The sequence below is a fragment of the Scyliorhinus canicula genome, chromosome 1 (genome assembly GCF_902713615.1).
Source record: "Scyliorhinus canicula chromosome 1, sScyCan1.1, whole genome shotgun sequence".
In the NCBI taxonomy this organism is placed as follows: domain Eukaryota; kingdom Metazoa; phylum Chordata; class Chondrichthyes; order Carcharhiniformes; family Scyliorhinidae; genus Scyliorhinus; species Scyliorhinus canicula.
Window position 1 is genome coordinate 125,981,377 of NC_052146.1, and position 20,853 is coordinate 126,002,229.

The window sequence follows — 20,853 nt, forward strand, 5'->3', positions numbered from 1 at the left end:
AAAAAGCTCATAATAAAAAAGGCTGCCAAATCCTAACCTCGAAGGACAAGGAAGCACACTTGTGGGAACACTATCACGTGCAAGTTACATAACTTGGAAATATATCGCCGCTCATTCAGTCATTGGTTCAAAATCCTGGAAATGGCCCTCCCCAGTAGCACTACCCATACCACATGGACTATTTTGGTTTAACTCACCATCACATTTTCAAGGACAATTAGGGATGGGATGGCCTTCCCATGAATGTATAAAGGAAAAAGTCTCTTCCAAGGAATATGTATGGGTAATTAATTTCGAACCTTTTCAAAATGTGAAAACAGTTTAGCAACAGAAAGACATTTAATGTGAAATTTATTTTATTTAGACAACTTGTCATACATTATTACAGGATATTTACAGATAATAAATCGTACAGAAAAATGCTCTAACAGCAGCAAAGATCAGTGTCTAGTAATGATTATTTGTTATCTGATGAAAATATTCACAAGAAACTATACAACGTGTAACCAACTTGCAATATCAACAAGAAGTCATTATCTTGCATTTGTATTCATGTATGTTTTGCAAACGTTTGGAATTAATAGTTTGACTAATGGAGGCAAGCTTTGTTCCACAGTATATCTTAAATCGTCATGAAAGTCTGAACTATAACCATAAGACATTAATCAAAAGTTATACAAAACTTCCTTTTGAATAATGAATAGATAACAAGTACAAAAGTCAAACAATATTAATTGCTCAATACTCCTAGCCAAAAGTCAGAAACTCTGCATGGCTCCCAAAGGAGACATTATAAGTGAGGCCCCTGCATGGAGGCATGATGGTCCAGGCAAGATACTTTATAAACCTTAGTAGTCACCTGGAAAGCATATGCCAGTAAACGATGAATGAGTTTTCTGTTAAGAGAGAATCCATGAGTGATGATCATTGCATCAAATATTTAGCAACATTGGTTAAAAGGTTGAATTTACACAGCAGTACAAGTTACAAGGCTTATCACAACCTCTGCATATGATAGGCCATTTGAATGTTCAAGGAAAAGTTAGACTGCAGTTCCTCTTTCCAAATTCTGCTTGATCTCTGCAGTGTATTTTCCATAGAATCGTTCTGCCTTCTTGTTGAAATTGGCATTTCTCTCATTAATGTAGTCAATGTCAGCGTCATCATTGTAACGGCGAACGCCTGCTGTATTGGCACGCTTCTCAATTCTGAAAAAAAAATTACATTTGTGCTACTAACAATAATAAAACAAAGCTAAATTTACCAAAATTTGTCCAGGAGAGATTTTTGGTTACCTATATTAATTTGAAAGATATATGTACGAACATACAGATCAAGAACAGAAGCAGGTCATTTGACCTCATGAGTCTGCTCCATTTAATAAGATCACAGTTGAATCTGTTTGTGTTTTGAATTCCACATTCCCATTACTCCTGATGCCCTTGCCAAAGAAGAATATATACACTTAAAAATATTCAATCACCCCATTTCCATCACCTTATGAGGCGAACAGTTCCAAAGTGCACAACCCTCTTTAAAAAATTATCTTCATTTCTATACAATTGATGCTAACATGGCTAAGACTGTGTTTTGGTTGAATGATGTGTATTTACAGACAATACTACTTCATTAATTACTAATTTTGCTAAATACATTCGACATATATAGGAAATGGAACTCTTAGCACCTCACTGGAATACAGTTTCTTCAATGGCTCCCAAAGGAGACATTATAAGTGAGGCCCTATGCTCAGAAATACTGGAATTGTGCAACATGTCTGACTGCTTTGTATTCTGGCAGCCTGGTTAGCCCCTGAAGCGTTTTCATTCAATGGCTGTAATTAGAACTTTACAGGGGAAAATTCATTAGAGTGGGGGATGGGGGTGAGGAGTACTTTCAGAGAAGTACTCTTCTAAAAAAGACTGTAAAAGAACAACCTTATTTGTTCCAGTTCAGTAACACCCTTACGGAGACCCACTGTGTTGGGTTTCCTGGCCGGAAAGACTTGCTTGCATAATGCATTCAACGGATTTGTTTCTGACAGCTGTCACTGAAGCAAGATGAGGAATTAGCTTCTTCCAGAGCTCGGGATGCCAATCCTGGCACTGGGAAACAACTCTAACATTCAGTACCAGCCAACATCCCCATAGGACCTGTCCAGAAATTTGATGCACATTCCTCACCAATCCGCAGATCAGAACACTTGCAAATTGGGAGTCTTCCAGGACAACAGAAACAGATCAGGTATGCTAACTAATTATAAATACAACAGACGCTAATCCCTGGCAGCACTTCAGAAAACATTTTTAAAGTGCAAACTATTATAGGACACACCTGGAATTATCTAGTAATTGCTCAAGTGTACAATCACATCTGTTTAATGCTCCAATAAGGCACCACAAACTGATTAGTGCTCAAGATAATAGTTAAACACTTTAAGCAGCACTCCCCAGCAGTTCGCAGCACAACACTAATACAACAACACAATAACCATTAGTCTATATCAGTTGTGTATGCTGATTTCCTGTCCTTCCAGTTCTGCAAAATGAACTAATGTTGCAATACGTCGATTTACAAACACATAATAGGCAACATAGCATTAAAAAACACACTCACTGTTTTTCAACATCTGCCACCAGCCTGTCCACGCCTGCTTTGGATGGAACATGGTTGCCATGCATCAGACTGTTTGCAGTTGCATAGAACTCCTCTCCACTGTTGGTAAGATATACAAAAACAAGTCCTCTTAGCATAGGTAGAAAGATATTTTTAAGCCCAATAATAATAGAATAATTGCTCTCAGTAATGCCACTGTGATGTCAATAGAGGTTTTTTGGGAAGCCTAACAATCCAAATGCAATGTGAAGAAGTTCATGTGAGAAAGGGAAAGTGCATTCTAAAAAGTAAATCTTAGCCATCATCGGATTTATTCAGTAGTAGCAGTGACCCACAAAACATTTGCAATAAAATTTGGTACCTTTCTTGCAACAGTACTTCTTTAAATACAGGATTTCTAGTTATTCTTTCCTCAAAGACTTTACAGAAGCAAAGCTTCCCATTCTGAGAAAACTTCATAAAGCTGTCCATAAGAACAGGTCTAGGAATATTAATCCAAATGTTAATCAAAAATCTGGCCATATGAGTATGATCTTGTTACTGTCATAGAACATGAAAGGAAAATTGGAAACTGTTTTCCTCCCCGAGTTGTAAACACAGGCTTATATTTGAGGGGCTCAATATATTTGAGGAATGAACATCTCTACTTCCATGAAATCTGCTTGTTATAATTTCAGTATCTATTATTGAAGAAAATGATTTATTATTCAAGTTTCATATCAAGATTATAAACTGCACTTCCCTTGAATCAAGGTTTACATGGTGGTATGTCCAATTGGAATTAGACTGTAAATAAACTCTGGAAGGTATAGATTGTTATCATGTCTTCAGGGCAGCATGGTAGCACAGTGGGGTAACACTGTTGCTTGACAGCTCCAGGGTCCCAGGTTCCGGCTTGGGTCACTGTCTGTGTAGAGTCTGCACGTTCTCCCCATGTCTGCATGCGTTTCCTCCGTATGGTCCGGTTTCCTCCCACAAGTCCCGAAAGACGTGCTGTTAGGTAATTTGGACATTCTGAATTCTCTCTCTGTGTACCCGAACAGGTGCCGGAATGTGGTGACTAGGGGCTTTCACAGTAACTCACTGCAGTGTTAATGTAAGCTACGTGACAATAAAGCCATTTTGCCACACTTAACTAATCTCAATGAATTCCTCCAACTCTCCCATCTCCACCACGTCATTCCACTCTTGCCACCCCTGTGCCATTCCTTCCATGCCTTCCCCTCTCATGTCCTTCCACCCATCTCATGCAATTCCCTCCATCCCGAGCCATTCAATTCCTCTCGACATCCCCATTCCACCCATCAATCCCATCACAACGCTCAAAGAATCCATCTCTTCAGCTAAAGCAATTTTGTTGCCATGTTTCCTGTATCTTCTGCTTTTCTTTCTCCACCAACACCCAACGCCTCCAACTGTTCGCAGCTGCATGTATGCCATGTGTTCCAGTTCTCCGAGTGCGCCAGAAGGATTAATAAATGCACCCCTTAAACTGACCAATGAAAACAGTTTGAACAGGAAAAACTGATTTATCATAGATGAGATTTTCCGACATTTGTGGTGGCACCAAGGATCCAGGCTTTGATGTGATGCACTACAATCAAACAGGCTATCGTATTCACTTTCAAGGTGCATGTTAAGATGACCCACTGGGAAAAGTACAGAGCGCTGTTGGCACCTATGGATGGTACTCCAAACAGGAGACAGCACCTTTCAGACTATTTGAAATCACAATGTAAGCAAGTTATAGTTTTAATATTAATCTAAAGAACTATAGTGCCAAGGCTAAGACCAACAATTCAGAAGGTCTTCTGGGAAGAATTCCATGAATTATAGTGGGCTACTTCGAAAGGTTTTTGTAGTCCAGTCTGGCTGCAGATTTGTTTGCTTTGTGTCCAGCGTTTAGATAACAACAAATTTGACTTGATGAGAATTACTTTGAAATTTATTTTGAAGTAAAGTCAATGGGTCGGGAAACATTGCGTTGTTCATTTTCTGGGTAAGTTATTGCTTTTAAAAATGCTTATGCTATTTAAAGGTTCTTAGGAGAAATCATTTGTTGCATCACTTAGACCACCTGCTTGGACCATCTGTAATACCATATTGCTCTACACATTCCTCAGTCCATCTTCAGTTGAAATCCTCACCAATGCTTCTGTCACCAGTTTGGCTACTTTAATACTCTCTTCACTGACCTCCAACCTCCTAAACGTCAGCTCATTCGAAGTTTTGATGCCTGCATTAACTCACACCATGTCCCATTCACTCATCAACCCTGTGTTTGCTGACCTATGCTGCCTCAAGGCTTGGCAAACGCCTCCAAATTTGATATCTCCATCCTTGTGTTCAATCCCCTTCATGGACTTTCCCTTCACTTCGTATCTCCTAATGCTCTGTGTTCCCCCATTCTGGTCTCCTGCACATCCCTGATTTATCACTCAACCACTGACAGCCTAGGTCCAGACTCTGGAATTCCCTCCTTGAACTGCTTTTAAGACACTCCATAAAACCTAGCTCCTTTGACCAAGTCGTAATAATGGTGTTATGATGTTGCATTCAGTGGTGAAGCAAGGTTGCTCACCGCCAAAGTTGAAGAAGGCTTCCGACAAAAACTTTGTGGATCTCTGTGCCATGGACTTCCCCATTCCGGATGACAGTTCAAATCTGGTGCCAAGGGGAATTTCCAGCATGAGCAGCAGAGATGTGTGCCAAAGGAATTAGTTGTCAATCACATGGAGTTATCCCACAGACAGCAAACCAGGAAGTTAAAAGCACTTACTTTCCTTCACTTTTATGTTTTAATAGCAACATTTAAAAAAAGTGGATTTAGATAGCAGCTAAAATATCAATATAAATAAAACATTACATTATTTTAAAATGTTTTTCACATAAGAAGAATGTCATTCCACAAACAGCAATTGCTTTTCACAGTCAGTGACAGTCTTTAGCAGTAACATGAAGTTAGTGCACCATTACAACCCCAGTTCCAACTCATTCAACAAGCTGCATCTTTTTTGGTGTTTTGTTTACAGCAAGAATAATAGTGTACAAAGTTCTGGTCACACATATCCCACGGAGAGTAGTCTGAGGTTCTTCAACTGCACATCCTCGAAAGAAGCACAACATTTGGTGGCGTAATGACAACAGACTTTACAGTTGTGCCATCATTACCACCACAAAATCTGGGCCATTATCTTATGTGGCTTGTGACATGTTTATTCTGATAATACTCCTGTGAGCACCTGGGAATGTTAAACATGCTATTTAAAGGGAAGTTGCCTTAAAAAATGAAGCGGATAGACCTGAGTGCCATCAATTAAAACTCCCCATGGAATACTTTTGTGGTCTTATACTGATAGGTATTTTCTTTATTACACCAGCAGTTTTCTCCCCAGTCAGGGAATAGGATGAAGATCAGAAGGTACAGTTTTAAAAGTAAACTCACACATCATCCTTCTGCTTCTGATAGTCCTCCATGTCTGGTTTAATCTGCTTCACTAATCTCTGATACTGGCGGAACTGAGCTGCTGCAAAGTCTGAACAAAAAAAATAAATAAGCAGCTTAGCATTAAGAGTTACAAACCTCGTTCACAACTGAACATAGCCTGTGATAAGGTAATTAAAGAAAAACTTTACAGGATCACACATGATTCTTTGTTTTCGAATGAAAATGTCCTATCCTGATAAAAAGCCTCAAAAAGCTCAATTAGTGATCTTAAAATTCTATGTTTTACAATAAGAGAACACATAAAAAGTGGGGCACAATTAAGATGAATTTGACAATCATTTTTGTGAGTTTGATAAAATAAGTGACTGTTTAGGGCCACTTCTGCACATGACATTGAACCAAATGTCCCCGCGTGGCTGAATGTCAGATCTGCTGACATATCCTTGAATATCACTTTAACTGGTTGCCTCCAAGACCATTTCAGGTGGCACACACAATGTTGATATATCAATAGAGTGTGTCATGAGGTGTAGGATATCTATATCTGCAATTTTAAACAAAGTAAATTCTTGATTTCAAAGAAAGATGCTTAGTTGAATCTAGGGATATTCCAAGAGGGACAACTCTGGGAGGAAGGGAGTTCCACCAATCTGGGGTCCGATGCTATGTAAATCCCTCCTTAAACCTTTCCACCTCACTTTTTCCTTTAAGGCATTCTGTAACAAGCAGCTCTTTGACCAAGCTTTTACCTGCCCTAATATTTCCTTGTGCAGCTCAGTGTCATATTTTGTTTAATAATGTCTCTGTAAAGTGCTTTGGGACATTTCATTACAGTAAAGGTGGCTTATAAATAGAAGTAGTTGTTGAAGTCATGCTGGAGATCCTTCTGATACAGATCATGGCAGTTGTTTATGAGGTAGCAAAGGCACAGGATTAGGTACAGGTTTGTTGCCTGCACTCTTAGTTCATGAATGAGGCTTGGAGAATTTTGAGCTGCATAATAGATCTAATATAGGTAGCAAATCAGGCCTTCCATTATTCCAGCAGAAAAAATATTTTAATAATTAGGATGCTTAACGACTTTCTGTGGAGTGGTTGAGCCATACAAACCAGAAACATCCCAGGTTACATCCTCAGTCTGTGCTGAGTTCACTGATCTCAATCAATGTGCGGTAGGAGGTGAAATTTTTAAAAAGTCATAGACTTTCTACTTCTAATTGCTACCCAGTGCCCCTATTTGATGCACACATGTAGGTGTCTTGGGGAAGGAAAAATGACATGGGTGAGGTACCAGAGGGAGTCATGAAAGTGATGTCAGTTAAAGCGAAAAAAAGCCTTCAGCAGACAACTACAACAATGATATTTTTTAAACCTCCTGCCTTTGATGTGTATTTAATCAATTTTAAACAGTAAAATAACTTACAACTGCAGGAGCCAATAACATGCTTCTGGGCTGTGTTTGGAAAGCAAAGGTTATTTAAAGGGATTTACATTTGTACTGGTAAACATTAGACATAAGGTATAGTTTTATGTGTGCTTAATTTAACGTTTCTGTACCTGAAAGGGCAAAACATAGTTAGATTCATGCTGGGACAAGGGGTTTGTGTGTGTGTGGGGGTTGGTTATGTTCCAACTGATTTTCTATTGTGCTGAGAAAGGGTACGGCATGAAGAATAACTAAAAGGCATAAGCATGTGGCTGTGCTGCTTAGCAACTGGGGCCTTGTAAGGTAGAGAAGCTTTTAAGTTTTTAGTATAGCTAACTTGATTGCATTTGGAAACAGGTAGTGAGAGAGAAGGCAGATGTCACAGCTCTGCAAGAAGCAGTTGGTTCAGAAGACTAAAGCGAGAACATTTATCTCACCTTGCTAGAAGGCCATACTATGCAGTAATGGTTAAGAAAACAAGTAGAGATCTGAAGGGCAACTAGTTAACAAAATTAGTGAAATGAAGAAAAGCTTCCAAGAAGTCGGAGGTTAAAGGTACTAGAACGGAGCATTATTCAGTCAAGACAGACACAGCTGAGAAGGCTCAGGTGCCAGAAAGATGTCCGAGGTGATTTCAGGTTTGAGAGATTTTACTACAGCCTGTGGAATGTGCGTTGTCTGTGTCGAGTCTGCATGTTCTCCCAGTGTCTGCCTGGGTTTCCTCCGGGTGCTCCGGTTTCCTCCCAACATTTCCGAAACACATGCTGTTAGGCAATTTGGACATTCTGAATTCTCCCTCTGTGTACAGGCGCCAGAATGTGGCGACTAGGGGCTTTTCACAGTAACTTCATTGCAGTGTTAATGTAAGCCTACTTATGACAATAAAGATTATTTTTTAAAAATCATTGGCAGGATCTCGGATTTGTGTATAAACGTTTAAGACCAAAGGAAACTTAAAAGGGATGGTATAAATCCTGGACTGGATTTACTGTTAAAGTGGAACGGAAACTTTGTTTAAAAGTGTTATTTGGAAAACCTGCCTGGATTTCGGATGGTTTTTCTTGTGGTTAAAACTATTACCGACCCTGTAACTATTCCTCCATATTTTATAAAAAAATAAAAGTTACAGTCTTTGAGCCAGGGTTCAATTCTGGGATCCAGCTATAACATCAACTGGGACGTAATAGCTGCAACAATGCTTTCCAATCTGATCCTTTGGAATATGCTGCCTAGAAAAGGTGGGCAAGAATGTGCAGCCACAATTCCAACTGCTTATTACAGTAGTCCCCTTTTATAACGCGGGTGTTGGGGTCCAAGACAGGGGGGCAGGGGGAGAGATCAGACCCACGTAGACTCACAATGGGAAGCGCATGCATAGATTTTTAAATAAATTTAAACCCCCATCGTGGATCTAATTAAAACAAGCACTGGCTTGCATTTTTAAAAACAACTTAAAAGTTGGATTGGAGGGAGAGAGCAGCCGCAGTGTCAATTTCAGCGGCCGGCTCACTTTGATCCGGAGAGGGAAGCTGCTCTCTCACTGAAACAATCAGCCGGCCGCTGAAGTTGACACTGCCGGCTGCTCTCAGTCCCTCCAATCAGCCGGCAGTGTCAATTTCAGCGGCCGGCTGCTCTCACTCCCTCCAATCATCCGGCAGTGTCAATTTCAGCGGCCGGCTGATTGTTTCAGTGAGAGAGCAGCTTCCCTCTCCGGATCAAAGTGAGCCGGCCGCTGAAATTGACACTGCCCGGCTGATGGGAGGGAGAGAGCAGCCGGGCAGTGTCAATTTCAGCGGCCGGCTCACTTTGATCCGGAGAGGGAAGCTGACAGTTGGGGTCCATAAGCCCCCCCCCGCCGTATATCGTGAACCGCGGTATTGCGGAGCGCGGTATAACGGGGGACTACTGTATACCACTCCATAAGAGTGACAGAACAAGACTGGATAAAATCAAAGCAATTTTAAGGTGATATTAATAACAGACAGATAGTTTCACAATTTAAGTTTCCTTTATTTTGAGCAGTGAGCAGCCTTTAAAGTGATCAAGTACCTGAGAATCCTGGATCTGAATTTTTCTTTTTTTTCTTTCGTTCCCATCGTTCCGCATCATCAGCACTGATTTCCAATAGCTTAACTCGTTCATAATCTTCTCCTTTTTCCAGACACTCCTACAAGGTTAAGCAAGAAATACACATGGGAATCACTGCTCCAGAACTATAATACATAATAACTTCAGGCTCAGGCATTTTTTAGTATATCAAGAACCAAACAAACCAGCAGCAACAAAAATTAGTTTTACATAAGAGTTAAGATATGGATTTATCATTCTTTGTTATGAAAATAAAGGACAACGGACCCTCTGTCTAACTGATTCCATGATGCAAATTTTATACTCCTATTTTTAATACAATCTTATTTGCAGTATGACTTGGTATCAAACCAAGAACAAGGGTGCATTCTGGAACAAGCTCAACTGTGGTATTTCAGTAGCTAAATACAACCCTCAGTACTAATTTCTATTGTGTGGAGATGCCGGCATTGGACTGGAGTGAGCACGGTAAGAAGTCTTACAACACCAGATTAAACTCCAACAGGTTTGTTTCGAATCACTAGCTTTCAGAGCGCTGCTCCTTCCTCAGGTGAATGAAGAGGTAGGTTCCAGAAACATATATAGACAAAGTCAATGACGCAAGACGTTACTTTTCCCTGAGTATGCCAGCATTCATGTTGCCAACAATGGTGACTTGCTCTGAACTTTTGAGATATTGTTTTTTTATAAATTTAGAGTACCCAATTATTTTTTCATAATTTAATGATAAAATTGAGAAAATTGCTGGAGACTGAGGTGTTTATATCACAAAGGGACCTGTTATTCAGAATTTAAAAAAAATCTTCGGCCCATTGAGTCTGCTCTTAGAAAGAACACCCTACTTCAGCCCCACACCTCCACCCTATTCCTGTAACCCACCCTAACCTTTTTTGGACACTAAGGGGCAATTTATCATGGCCAATCCACTTAACCTGCACATCTTTGGACTGTGGGAGGAAACCAGAGAAACCCAAGCAGACATGGGGAGAACGTGCAAACTCCGCCCAGACAGCGACCCATACCAGGAATCAAACCTGGGACCCCTGGAGCTGTGAAGCAACAGTGGTAACACTGCGCTACCATGCCGCCCATATCCTTAGCCTCCTATTTAAGAATTTCACCAAAGGATTCAACAGTTCAGACTTTGAGCAAGTCGTAAGCTTAAAATATTGTGGATACCTTTTTTTTCTCTTCCACCTTTAGCATCCCATTCCAATCGTGCTTTTTTGGACTCCCAGTTATTTGGTAGTTTCAGGATCCTGTCCTCCTCTGTCACAGCTTGGTGATTCAATTTCCGAGATTCATTCTGTGAATAATAAACGATGCCTTTTATTGTTTGGATCACGATTCTGAGAATTCTCAAAAAGCTTTGCATAGTGGTGGAACCTTGACACCTTTAGAATGTTTAAGAGGACTAGTTCAGATATTCACACTTAAAAAGGGAGTAGCATCACAATCTGATGAGAAGACTTGAGCTCAGTTGCAGCAGAAGGCTCCCAGGAGAACAGAAACGCTTTAGTGATGTCGCCAAAGCATCCCTGAAAAGGTCATAAATCCCCACTGGCTCATTGGAGACCCTGTCTTGTGACCGATCAAAACTAAGAAGGTTCAATTGGGAAAGCACCGAACATACAGAGAGACTTCGGAGGAACATGCAGACGCGAAGTTGAAGATTCAGAGAGATCATGCAAAACTCTGAAACTGTCTCATCTGCCTGATCCTCCAAGCACCACCTGTACTGCATGCGGGTGGCAAATTCTGCAGGTAACACAATGGACTTATCAACATCTCAGAACCCACCAAACTGGAGCGGACCTAAGTGATCATTGATTCCGAGGGGCTACCTAAGAAGAGACAAGCATAACCTGAAACGGGGCGTTTCTATAGCAACAGATTGCTACAATTTGTATCGCCTAATATCAAACAGTAAAATTAATAAAACTGTTAAGCACTAATGCTGGTCCTATTGACTCTTGTTGTGCACAATTAAATACAACAGTAGGGAATTAGATTAAAGAAATAAATTGGACCTACAATCTTATATTCAGGATCCAATTATTATGGGATATAAAGTTGGGTAAGTGAATGTTTTTTGAAGCAATAAACAACCCACCATTGTATGATTTCCAGTTTTTTTCATGGGAGCTCTCAATTTAAAAAGGCAAGAGTCTGATTAATCCAGTAGCATTTGAATTCTTACATGTGTTGTACTGAGGCACAGAAATAACAGTGTCAAGAGTCCAAATAATTTAATGCAACTTTTAAGCTTACACAGCTTGTATTACCTACCAACAGCTAGGCAGTAATATTTGCTCAAACCCTTTGCTGACTGCCCAAAGACTTTAGATCTGCAGTCATATTACCAAAAGAAACCCAAAACATTTAAATTAGCAACATCTCAGAACCCACCAAACTGGAGCGGACCTAAGTCATCATTGATTCCGAGGGACTACCTAAGATGAGACAATCCCACACTCCTCCCAAGTCCAACGAAAATCGACACAGTGCAGATTGTTTAGGGATATCTCCTACTAACAAACATGTAATCTTTAATACTTGTGCTAAGCATCAATCAACAACAGCGCATGGACTGTTAGAATGGTTGACTAAGATTAAGTATATTTATTATAACAAGTTAAAAGGAATGGTTGAAATGATCCCAATAGAACTTGATCAGACCAAAAAGTGAATTTTACATATAAAATCGAAAATTGCTGAAAAAAAGAGATGTTACCAAAGCTTTTTGTCTTGCACTTATCAGGAAACTAAGGAAATTCGGCATGTCCACATTAACCCTTACAAACTTTTACAGATGCACCATAGAAAGCATCCTATCTGGCTGCCATCACAGCCTGGTATGGCAACTGCTCGGCCCAGGACCGCAAGAAACTTCAGAGAGTCGTGAACACCCGCCCAGTCCATCACACGAACCTGCCTCCCATCCAGTGACTCCATCTACACTCCCGCTGCCTGGGGAAAGCAGGCAGCATAATCAAAGACCCCTCCCATCCAGCTTACTCACTCTTCAACTTCTTCCATCGGGCAGGAAATACAGAAGTCTGAGAACATGCACGACAGACTCGAAAACAGCTTCTTCCCCGTGGTTACCAGACTCCTAACTGACCCTCTTATGGACTTACCCATTCACACTCACCCTGTATGCTTCATCCGATGCCGGTGCTTATGTGGTTACATTGTATACCTTGTGTTGCCCTATTATGTATTTTCTTTTGGTCCCTTTTCTTCCCATGTACTTAATGATCTGCTCGCAGAAAAATACTTTTCACTGTATATCGGTACACGTGACAATAAACAAATCCAATCCAATCCAGGACAAAGGGAATGTCAAATTTCAAAATATCACAACAATTTATACTACAGTATGAAAGGGTGTTAATTGACTGGCAAGTCGACTCGGATTGGCGGAGGCATTGCCATGGAGAAAGCAATAGGGAACAATGTGTTATTTGCAAACAAGAGGTATGTGTTCAAGCTTTGCACCTTTTAGTATTTCCCAGGAGCTTCGCAAGCCTATAGTCCCTATTGCCTTTTATACTACCAAACGATTGTGTATATAAAATTGACTTCATTCATAAGGGTGCTTTGCTTATTGGCTTGTTGTATTGGTTTGATACGTTTGCTAACTACTGGTCACTTCTCCCGTTAAGAAGGCACTACCCTCACCCGAGTGAAATAACAAGACATTCAAGATAACATAGCCATTAATTTCTCACTCGCTTAAGATGGAGATCTCGGAATCTCTTCAGTCTTTCCTCCCGTTTCTGTGCTGCTGAATCCCAGCCTCGCCACTGCTACAAGGGTTGTCCTGGATCTGTAATATCAAAACGAAACAAAATTCTGGCAGAAATGTAAATGCTTTTAAAACATGATAGTTTCCAAATGTTGGCCAAATTCACCAAGAAAGTAAATGGGGACTTCAGCAGAAAGTTCTTTACCCAGAGTGGGGAGAATGTGGAACTGGGTGAAGCAAATAGTATCGATACATTCGAGAGGAACTTGACAAGCATATATGAAGAAGGAAACAGAGGACTATGATGATAGATTAGGGAGATGAGAAGAGGCTCAAGTACAGCATGAATGCTAGCAATGTAGTTGGCAGAATTATTTGTTTATGTGCTTTATATCTTATGTGGTTTGAAGCAGAAAAAACTTGAACAATCTGCTGAAGGGTGGTTATAGATCGCAGGTTCTGAGCGAGGGCAGGACGCTCAGTCGATGAGACCAGAGGCAAGCAAATGCAAAGAGCAGACGTTTACAAAAATATTAGGAAAAAGGTTCATGTGGCTATGGGGTCTGTGACACCTTCAGGAGTGAATCCAGAATATCAGAGTTGACTCTGGTCTCAAGGATGAAAGGTTACAAAAGAACATAAACAGGACAAGAGGCTATGGGCCAAGTGCTGGAAAATGGTATTCGGTAGGCGGGCCCAGATGTCGGTGCAGACTCGATGGGCCGAAGGGCCTCTTTGCATTGTATTAATCTGTGATTCTGTGAGGTGATACAGACCCTCGACCCAACTCTGCCACTCAATAGGATCGCGGCTAATCTTCAACCTCAACTTCACTTTCTTGTCAGATCCCCTAATTCGACTGACAATCTACTAATTTCAGCATTTGAAAATAATTAACCGAGCATCCATAGCCCTCTGAGGCTCAAAGATTCATAATCCTCAATGAAGAAATTTCCCCTGCACCTGCAAGTACACAGCTGGCACTCAACTCTGCTTTGTTATAATAATACTTAGTAGTATCACATGTAGGCTTACATTAACACAGCAATGAAGTTACTGTGAAAATGCCCGAGTTGCCACACTCCGGCGCCTGTTTGGCTACACCGAGAATGTTCAATTCACTTAACAAGCACGTTTTTCGGGACTAGTGGGAGGAAACTGGAGCACCTGGAGGAAGCCCACGCAGAGAGACTCCGCACGGACAGTGACCCAAGCCAGACATCGAACAACCCAGGTCCATGGCGTTGTGAGGCAACAGTGCTAACCACGCTACCCACGCCGCTGTAACAAATGGAAGTTGTTGCTGAGCAGGACGATGAGGGTCAGAGAAGGACTATGAGAGTCAGAGTATCTGATTCCATTATTATAGAAAGATTTTATGTCCAATGGAAGCAGCTCACCTATGACCAACCTGTTGTAAAACTGCGAAAATCGGTAATATACAGACAGGGACATGGAAAAAATATTTTATTCTGTATCCAATGTCAGCCTGGCCTCTTTACTGGATGCTACAATTAACTGAAGCTCCTTCTAACCCATTCTGACTGGCTCTCAGTTATTCCCTCATCAGAATAAATCATGTTTTTGTAAACATGGGCCAATTCATTGGGCCTGAAGATTTCCCTCTGTAATTGGCACACGCCGCTAAAACGCTTCTCCTTCACCCTCCCGCCACTCGGGCTCAACTTTATTTTCATGCCCGGACGCACCCAGAGCTCGGTTGACCTGTGCGCTCGATCCACTCACACAGGCCTTTCGCTGCTCACCTCGCAAACCGCCGCCATCTTAGCTTCGCCCCGAAAAGGGCTGCGCGGAAATTACGCAACAATCTGGCGTTGTCATTCAGCCGCCGTGATTACGTCATCGGAGCGCCAGGTCGGTGGAGACGAGCGTTGCCATGGCAGTCCCAGCTAGATTTCCTCCGCATTGGCTCGAGCAGGCGGACTGAGGGGATCGACCCCAGGCCAGGACGACCCTTCCAAGGCCTGGGGGAAGTTTGGTGCTGCCGCCGCAGGGTACAAATATCTGACCCTCTTCGGTTTCTCCTCCAAACCACTGTGGCAGTTCCTGCCTGGCGGCAGGAGGAGGTCTCCAACAGTCGACAATCTGAAAATCTCGTCAAATAGGCTATAATATTGGGGGAATTAAATTCAGTGTCGGGAATTATAACATCATGCGGAATCAACAATGCTCCAAGTCCATCAGTACCCAGTTGCACAATGTCTGAAGTTACTAACGCATGCAGTTATTTAGGAATCCACTTACAAATTAATTGAAAGCTGGAATATACAAACGGGTAGCACAGTGTGCGTTGCTTCACAGCTCCAGGGTCCCAGGTTCGATTCCCACTTGGGTCACTCTGTATGGAGTCTGCACATTCTCCCCGTGTCTGCATGAGTTTCCTCCGGTTTCCTCCCACAAGTCCCAAAACATATGCTGTCAGGTGAATTGGATATTCTGAATTCTCCCACCCAGATGGTAGTGGTCGTGGGTTTGGAAGGTGATGTCTGAGAAAGTTTGGTGAGCTACTGCTGTGCATCTTGTAGATGGTACACATGGCTGCCACTGTTTGTCGGTGGTGGAGGGCTTGAATGTTTGTGGAAGGGGAAGCAATCAAGCGGGCTTATTCGTCCTGGATGGGGTTGAGCTTCTTGAGTGTTATTGGAGCTGCATTCATCCAGGAAAGTGGAGAGCATTCTATTGCATTCCTGTGCCTTGTAGATGATGTGGAGATGCCGGCGTTGGACTGGGGTGAGCACAGTAAGAAGTCTTACAACACCAGGTTAAAGTCCAACAGGTTTGTTTCAAACACGAGCTTCGGAGCACGGCTCCTGAAGAAGGAGCCGTGCTCCGAAAGCTCGTGTTTGAAACAAACCTGTTGGACTTTAACCTGGTGTTGTAAGACTTCTTACTTGTAGATGATGGACAGGCTTGGGTGGGTGGGGGGTCAGGGTGAGTTACTCGCTGTAGGATTCCTCATCTTTGATGTGCCCTGGTAACCACAGTACTAATGTGCTAGTCCAATTCAGTTTATGATCAATGGTAACCCCAGGATGTTGATTGTGGGGGATTCAGCAATGGTAATGCCATTGAATGTCAAGGGGTGATGGTTAGATCCTCTCTTGTACAAGATGGTCATTGCCTGGCACTTGTGTGGCGTCAATGTAACTTTAATGCTTGCACAAAAACGTTCAACCAACCCATTCGTTGTTGGTTGATATGGAACTGACTTGATATGGTGTATACCGTTCCCTTTCAAGTAGTCCTCAAACTCCTTCAAAATAAATTCTGTACCATTATCACTGACTATCTGCTCTGGTGTTTCAAATCTTGTGAATACATTATCTAGTTTTTCAATAGTATGCTCAGTTGTTGTTGACTTCATTAACGTAACTTCTGAGCATTTTGAGTGCGCGCCCACAATCACTAAGAACATGTGACCCTCCAATGGACCAGCATCATTGATATGTATTCTCTGCCATGGTTGAGTCGGCCATTCCCACTGATGTAATGGTTGATGGGTGGTGGAGTGTTCCTTAGTTTTTGCACAAGAGTGGCATTGCCCAACTTTATCTTCAATTTGAGCATCTAATCCTGGCCACCAAAAATAACCGCAGGTCAATTCCTTAATTCTCACCACACCACGATATCTCACGCAGTTGGTCAAGGACTATGTAAGCACAGGGATAATCACACGGATTCCCAACAATAGAACTCCATTCTTCTGTCAGCTCAAGTCTTTGAGTGATGTAGGTCTTGAGGTCTGGATTTTTCCTCTGAACGTCTGACAGTGTTTCTTTTTGGACTAAGTCCATCACCTTCTCCAGCACTGGATTGGTTCTTGTATATTTTGAACTTGAGATGAAGTCATAGTTATACTATCCACGAGCGAGAAATACAAAATATTGACAAAATGTGCTTCAGGATCATGCTTGACTTGTTACGGCAATTGTGATAAAGCATCTGTATTTGCATACTGCTCTGAGTTTTGATACTGGATATCATAAGTGTGTGCCACCAATATCCATGACCATCTTTGCAATCTACTAGCTGCAAAAGAAGGTATGCCTTTATACGGCCCAAAGATTGTAGTCAAAGGTAGATTATCTGTTCTATGATCCGTCAAAAGGGTAAAATGACGCCCATAAAGGTAATGGCGAAACCTTCTTACACCAAAAATGATGCTCAAAACTTATTTGTCTAGCTGAGCGTAATTCATGTCTGCGCTAGTGAGCGTGCTTGAAGCAAATGCTATCAGTCAATCCTCTCCTATAGGTATGACGTGTGAGATGACTGCACCACAGGGTGAGGCATCACAAGCAAATTGCAATTTAATCTTGAGATTATGACTTCTCTGATTTCTGTAAAGCTTCTTTCACTTCATTATATGCATTTTTGCATTCTTCTGACCAGTGCTATGCCTGTTTGACAGATAGCAATGTGTGTAAAAGCTTCAATTGTGTTGTGCAATTTGGCACAAATTTACCATAATAGTTGACAAATCTTAAAAACAACCTTCATAGAATCTCTGTAGTGCAGAAGGAGACCACCTAATAGTTCTAGGGATGTAGAGGAAAGGATGGCGAAGATGATTCTGGAAAAGAGCGAAAGTAACAGGGTAGTTGTTATGGAGACTTTAACTTTCCAAATATTGACTGGAAAAGATATAGTTCGAGTACATTGGATGGGTCATTCTTTGTACAATGTGTGCAGGAGGGTTTCCTGACACAATATGTTGACAGGCCAACAAGAGGCGAGGCCACATTGGATTTGGTTTTGGGTAATGAACCAGGCCAGGTGTTAGAGCTGGAGGTAGGTGAGCACTTTGGAAACAGGGACCACAATTCGGTGACCTTTACATAGTGATGGAAAGGGATAAGTATACCCCGCAGGGCAAGAGTTATAGCTGGGGGAAGGGCAATTATGATGCCATTAGACATGACTTAGGATGTGTTGGTTGGAGAAGTAGGCTGCAAGGGTTGGGCACACTGGATATGTGGAGCTTGTTCAAGGAACAGCTATTGCATGTTCTTGATAAGTACGTACCAGTCAGGCAGGGAGGAAGGGGTCGAGCGAGGGAACCGTGGTTTACCAAAGAAGTGGAATCTCTTGTTAAGAGGAAGAAGGAGGCCTATGTGAAGATGAGGCGTGAAGTTTCAGTTGGGGCGCTTGATAGTTACAAGGAAGCGAGGAAGGATCTAAAGAGAGAGCTGAGACGAGCAAGGAGGGGACATGAGAAGTCTTTGGCAGGTAGGATCAAGGAAAACCCAAAAGCTTTCTATAGGTATGTCAGGAATAAAAGAATGACTAGGGTAAGAGTAGGGCCAGTCAAGGACAGTGGTGGGAAGTTGTGTGTGGAGGCTGAGGAGATAAGCGAGATACTAAATGAATACTTTTCGTCAGTATTCACTCAAGAAAAAGATAATATTGTGGAGGGAGAATGCTGAGACCCAGGCTATTAGAATAGATGGCATTGAGGTGCGTAGGGAAGAAGTGTTGGCAATTCTGGACAAGGTGAAAATAGATAAGTCCCCGGGGCCAGATGGGATTTATCCTAGGATTCTCTGGGAAGCCAGGGAAGAGATTGCTGAGCCTTTGGCTTTGATTTTTAGGTCATCATTGGCTACGGGAATAGTGCCAGAGGACTGGAGGATAGCAAATGTGGTCCCTTTGTTCAAGAAGGGGAGTAGAGATAACCCCGGTAACTATAGGCCGGTGAGCCTAACGTCTGTGGTGGGTAAAGTCTTGGAGAGGATTATAAAAGATACAATTTATAATCATCTAGATAGGAATAATATGATTAGGGACAGTCAGCATGGTTTTGTGAAGGGTAGGTCATGCCTCACAAACCTTATCGAGTTCTTTGAGAAGGTGACTGAACAGGTAGACGAGGGTAGAGCAGTTGATGTGGTGTATATGGATTTCAGTAAAGCGTTTGATAAGGTTCCCCACGGTCGTCTATTGCAGAAAATACGGAGGCTGGGGATTGAGGGTGATTTAGAGATGTGGATCAGAAATTGGCTAGTTGAAAGAAGACAGAGAGTGGTAGTTGATGGGAAATGTTCAGAATGGAGTTCAGTTACAAGTGGCGTACCATAAGGATCTGTTCTGGGGCCGTTGCTGTTTGTCATTTTTATAAATGACCTAGAGGAGGGCGCAGAAGGATGGGTGAGTAAATTTGCAGACGACACTAAAGTCGGTGGAGTTGTAGACAGTGCGGAAGGATGTTGCAGGTTACAGAGGGACATAGATAAGCTGCAGAGCTGGGCTGAGAGGTGGCAAATGGAGTTTAATGTGGAGAAGTGTGAGGTGATTCACTTTGGAAAGAATAACAGAAATGCGGAATATTTGGCTAATGGTAAAATTCTTGGTAGTGTGGATGAGCAGAGGGATCTCGGTGTCCATGTACATAGATCCCTGAAAGTTGCCACCCAGGTTGATAGGGTTGTGAAGAAGGCCTATGGTGTGTTGGCCTTTATTGGTAGAGGGATTGAGTTCCGGAGCCATGAGGTCATGTTGCAGTTGTACAAAACTCTAGTACGGCCGCATTTGGAGTATTGCGTACAGTTCTGGTCGCCTCATTATAGGAAGGACGTGGAAGCTTTGGAACGGGTGCAGAGGAGATTTACCAGGATGTTGCCTGGTATGGAGGGAAAATCTTATGAGGAAAGGCTGATGGACTTGAGGTTGTTTTCGTTAGAGAGAAGAAGGTTAAGAGGTGACTTAATAGAGGCATACAAAATGATCAGAGGGTTAGATAGGGTGGACAGCGAGAGCCTTCTCCCGCGGATGGAGGTGGCTAGCACGAGGGGACATAGCCTTAAATTGAGGGGTAATAGATATAGGACAGAGGTCAGAGGTGGGTTTTTTACGCAAAGAGTGGTGAGGCCGTGGAATGCCCTACCTGCAACAGTAGTGAACTCGCCAACATTGAGGGCATTTAAAAATTTATTGGATAAGCATATGGATGATAAGGGCATAGTGTAGGTTAGATGGTCTTTAGATTTTTTCCATGTCGGTGCAACATCGAGGGCCGAAGGGCCTGTACTGCGCTGTATCGTTCTATGTTCTATGTTCTATTCAGCCCATTCAGTCTGCACAGGCCCTCTGAAAGAACACCCGACCTAGTGTTATGGGCCAGGGTTTAGAGAATGCCAAAATGTATCATGGAGTTCACCTGACCCACAACTTTTAATAGGTTGTGATATTGGGAGCACATGGCCCACTCTACAGGTGTGGTACAGCAGAAATGGAAAAGTATTTTTTAAAGCAAAACAATGTTTATTCTATGAACTCAAGTTAACCTTTTAAAACATACAGTGAACATCTTAGCAACCATCAATTCAAATATAACCCCCAAAGAGTACAACACTAAGTAATCCTTAAGCTGTCCTTTTAACCTCCATAATACGTTTTAAAAAAAACTTTTAAACAGAAGCACATCAGGTTAAAGTCACTACTGAGAGCAGTTATAAGTTTTAAATCACCAAAGGATCGATTTACAGTCTTTAGATTACAGAGAGA

General features: G+C 42.0%; 1 protein-coding gene across 1 annotated transcript; it reads right to left on the reverse strand.

The window, feature by feature from the left end:
• Window positions 1-338: 338 nt before the first annotated feature.
• Window positions 339-15,113, reverse strand: syf2 (SYF2 pre-mRNA-splicing factor). The gene is given in 9 exon segments (XM_038782770.1): window positions 339-1,208; window positions 2,617-2,715; window positions 6,062-6,152; window positions 9,540-9,657; window positions 10,758-10,781; window positions 10,783-10,884; window positions 13,313-13,377; window positions 13,380-13,410; window positions 15,096-15,113. Coding segments are annotated over 9 exon segments (714 nt in total). The 3' UTR covers window positions 339-1,042.
• Window positions 15,114-20,853: the final 5,740 nt, after the last annotated feature.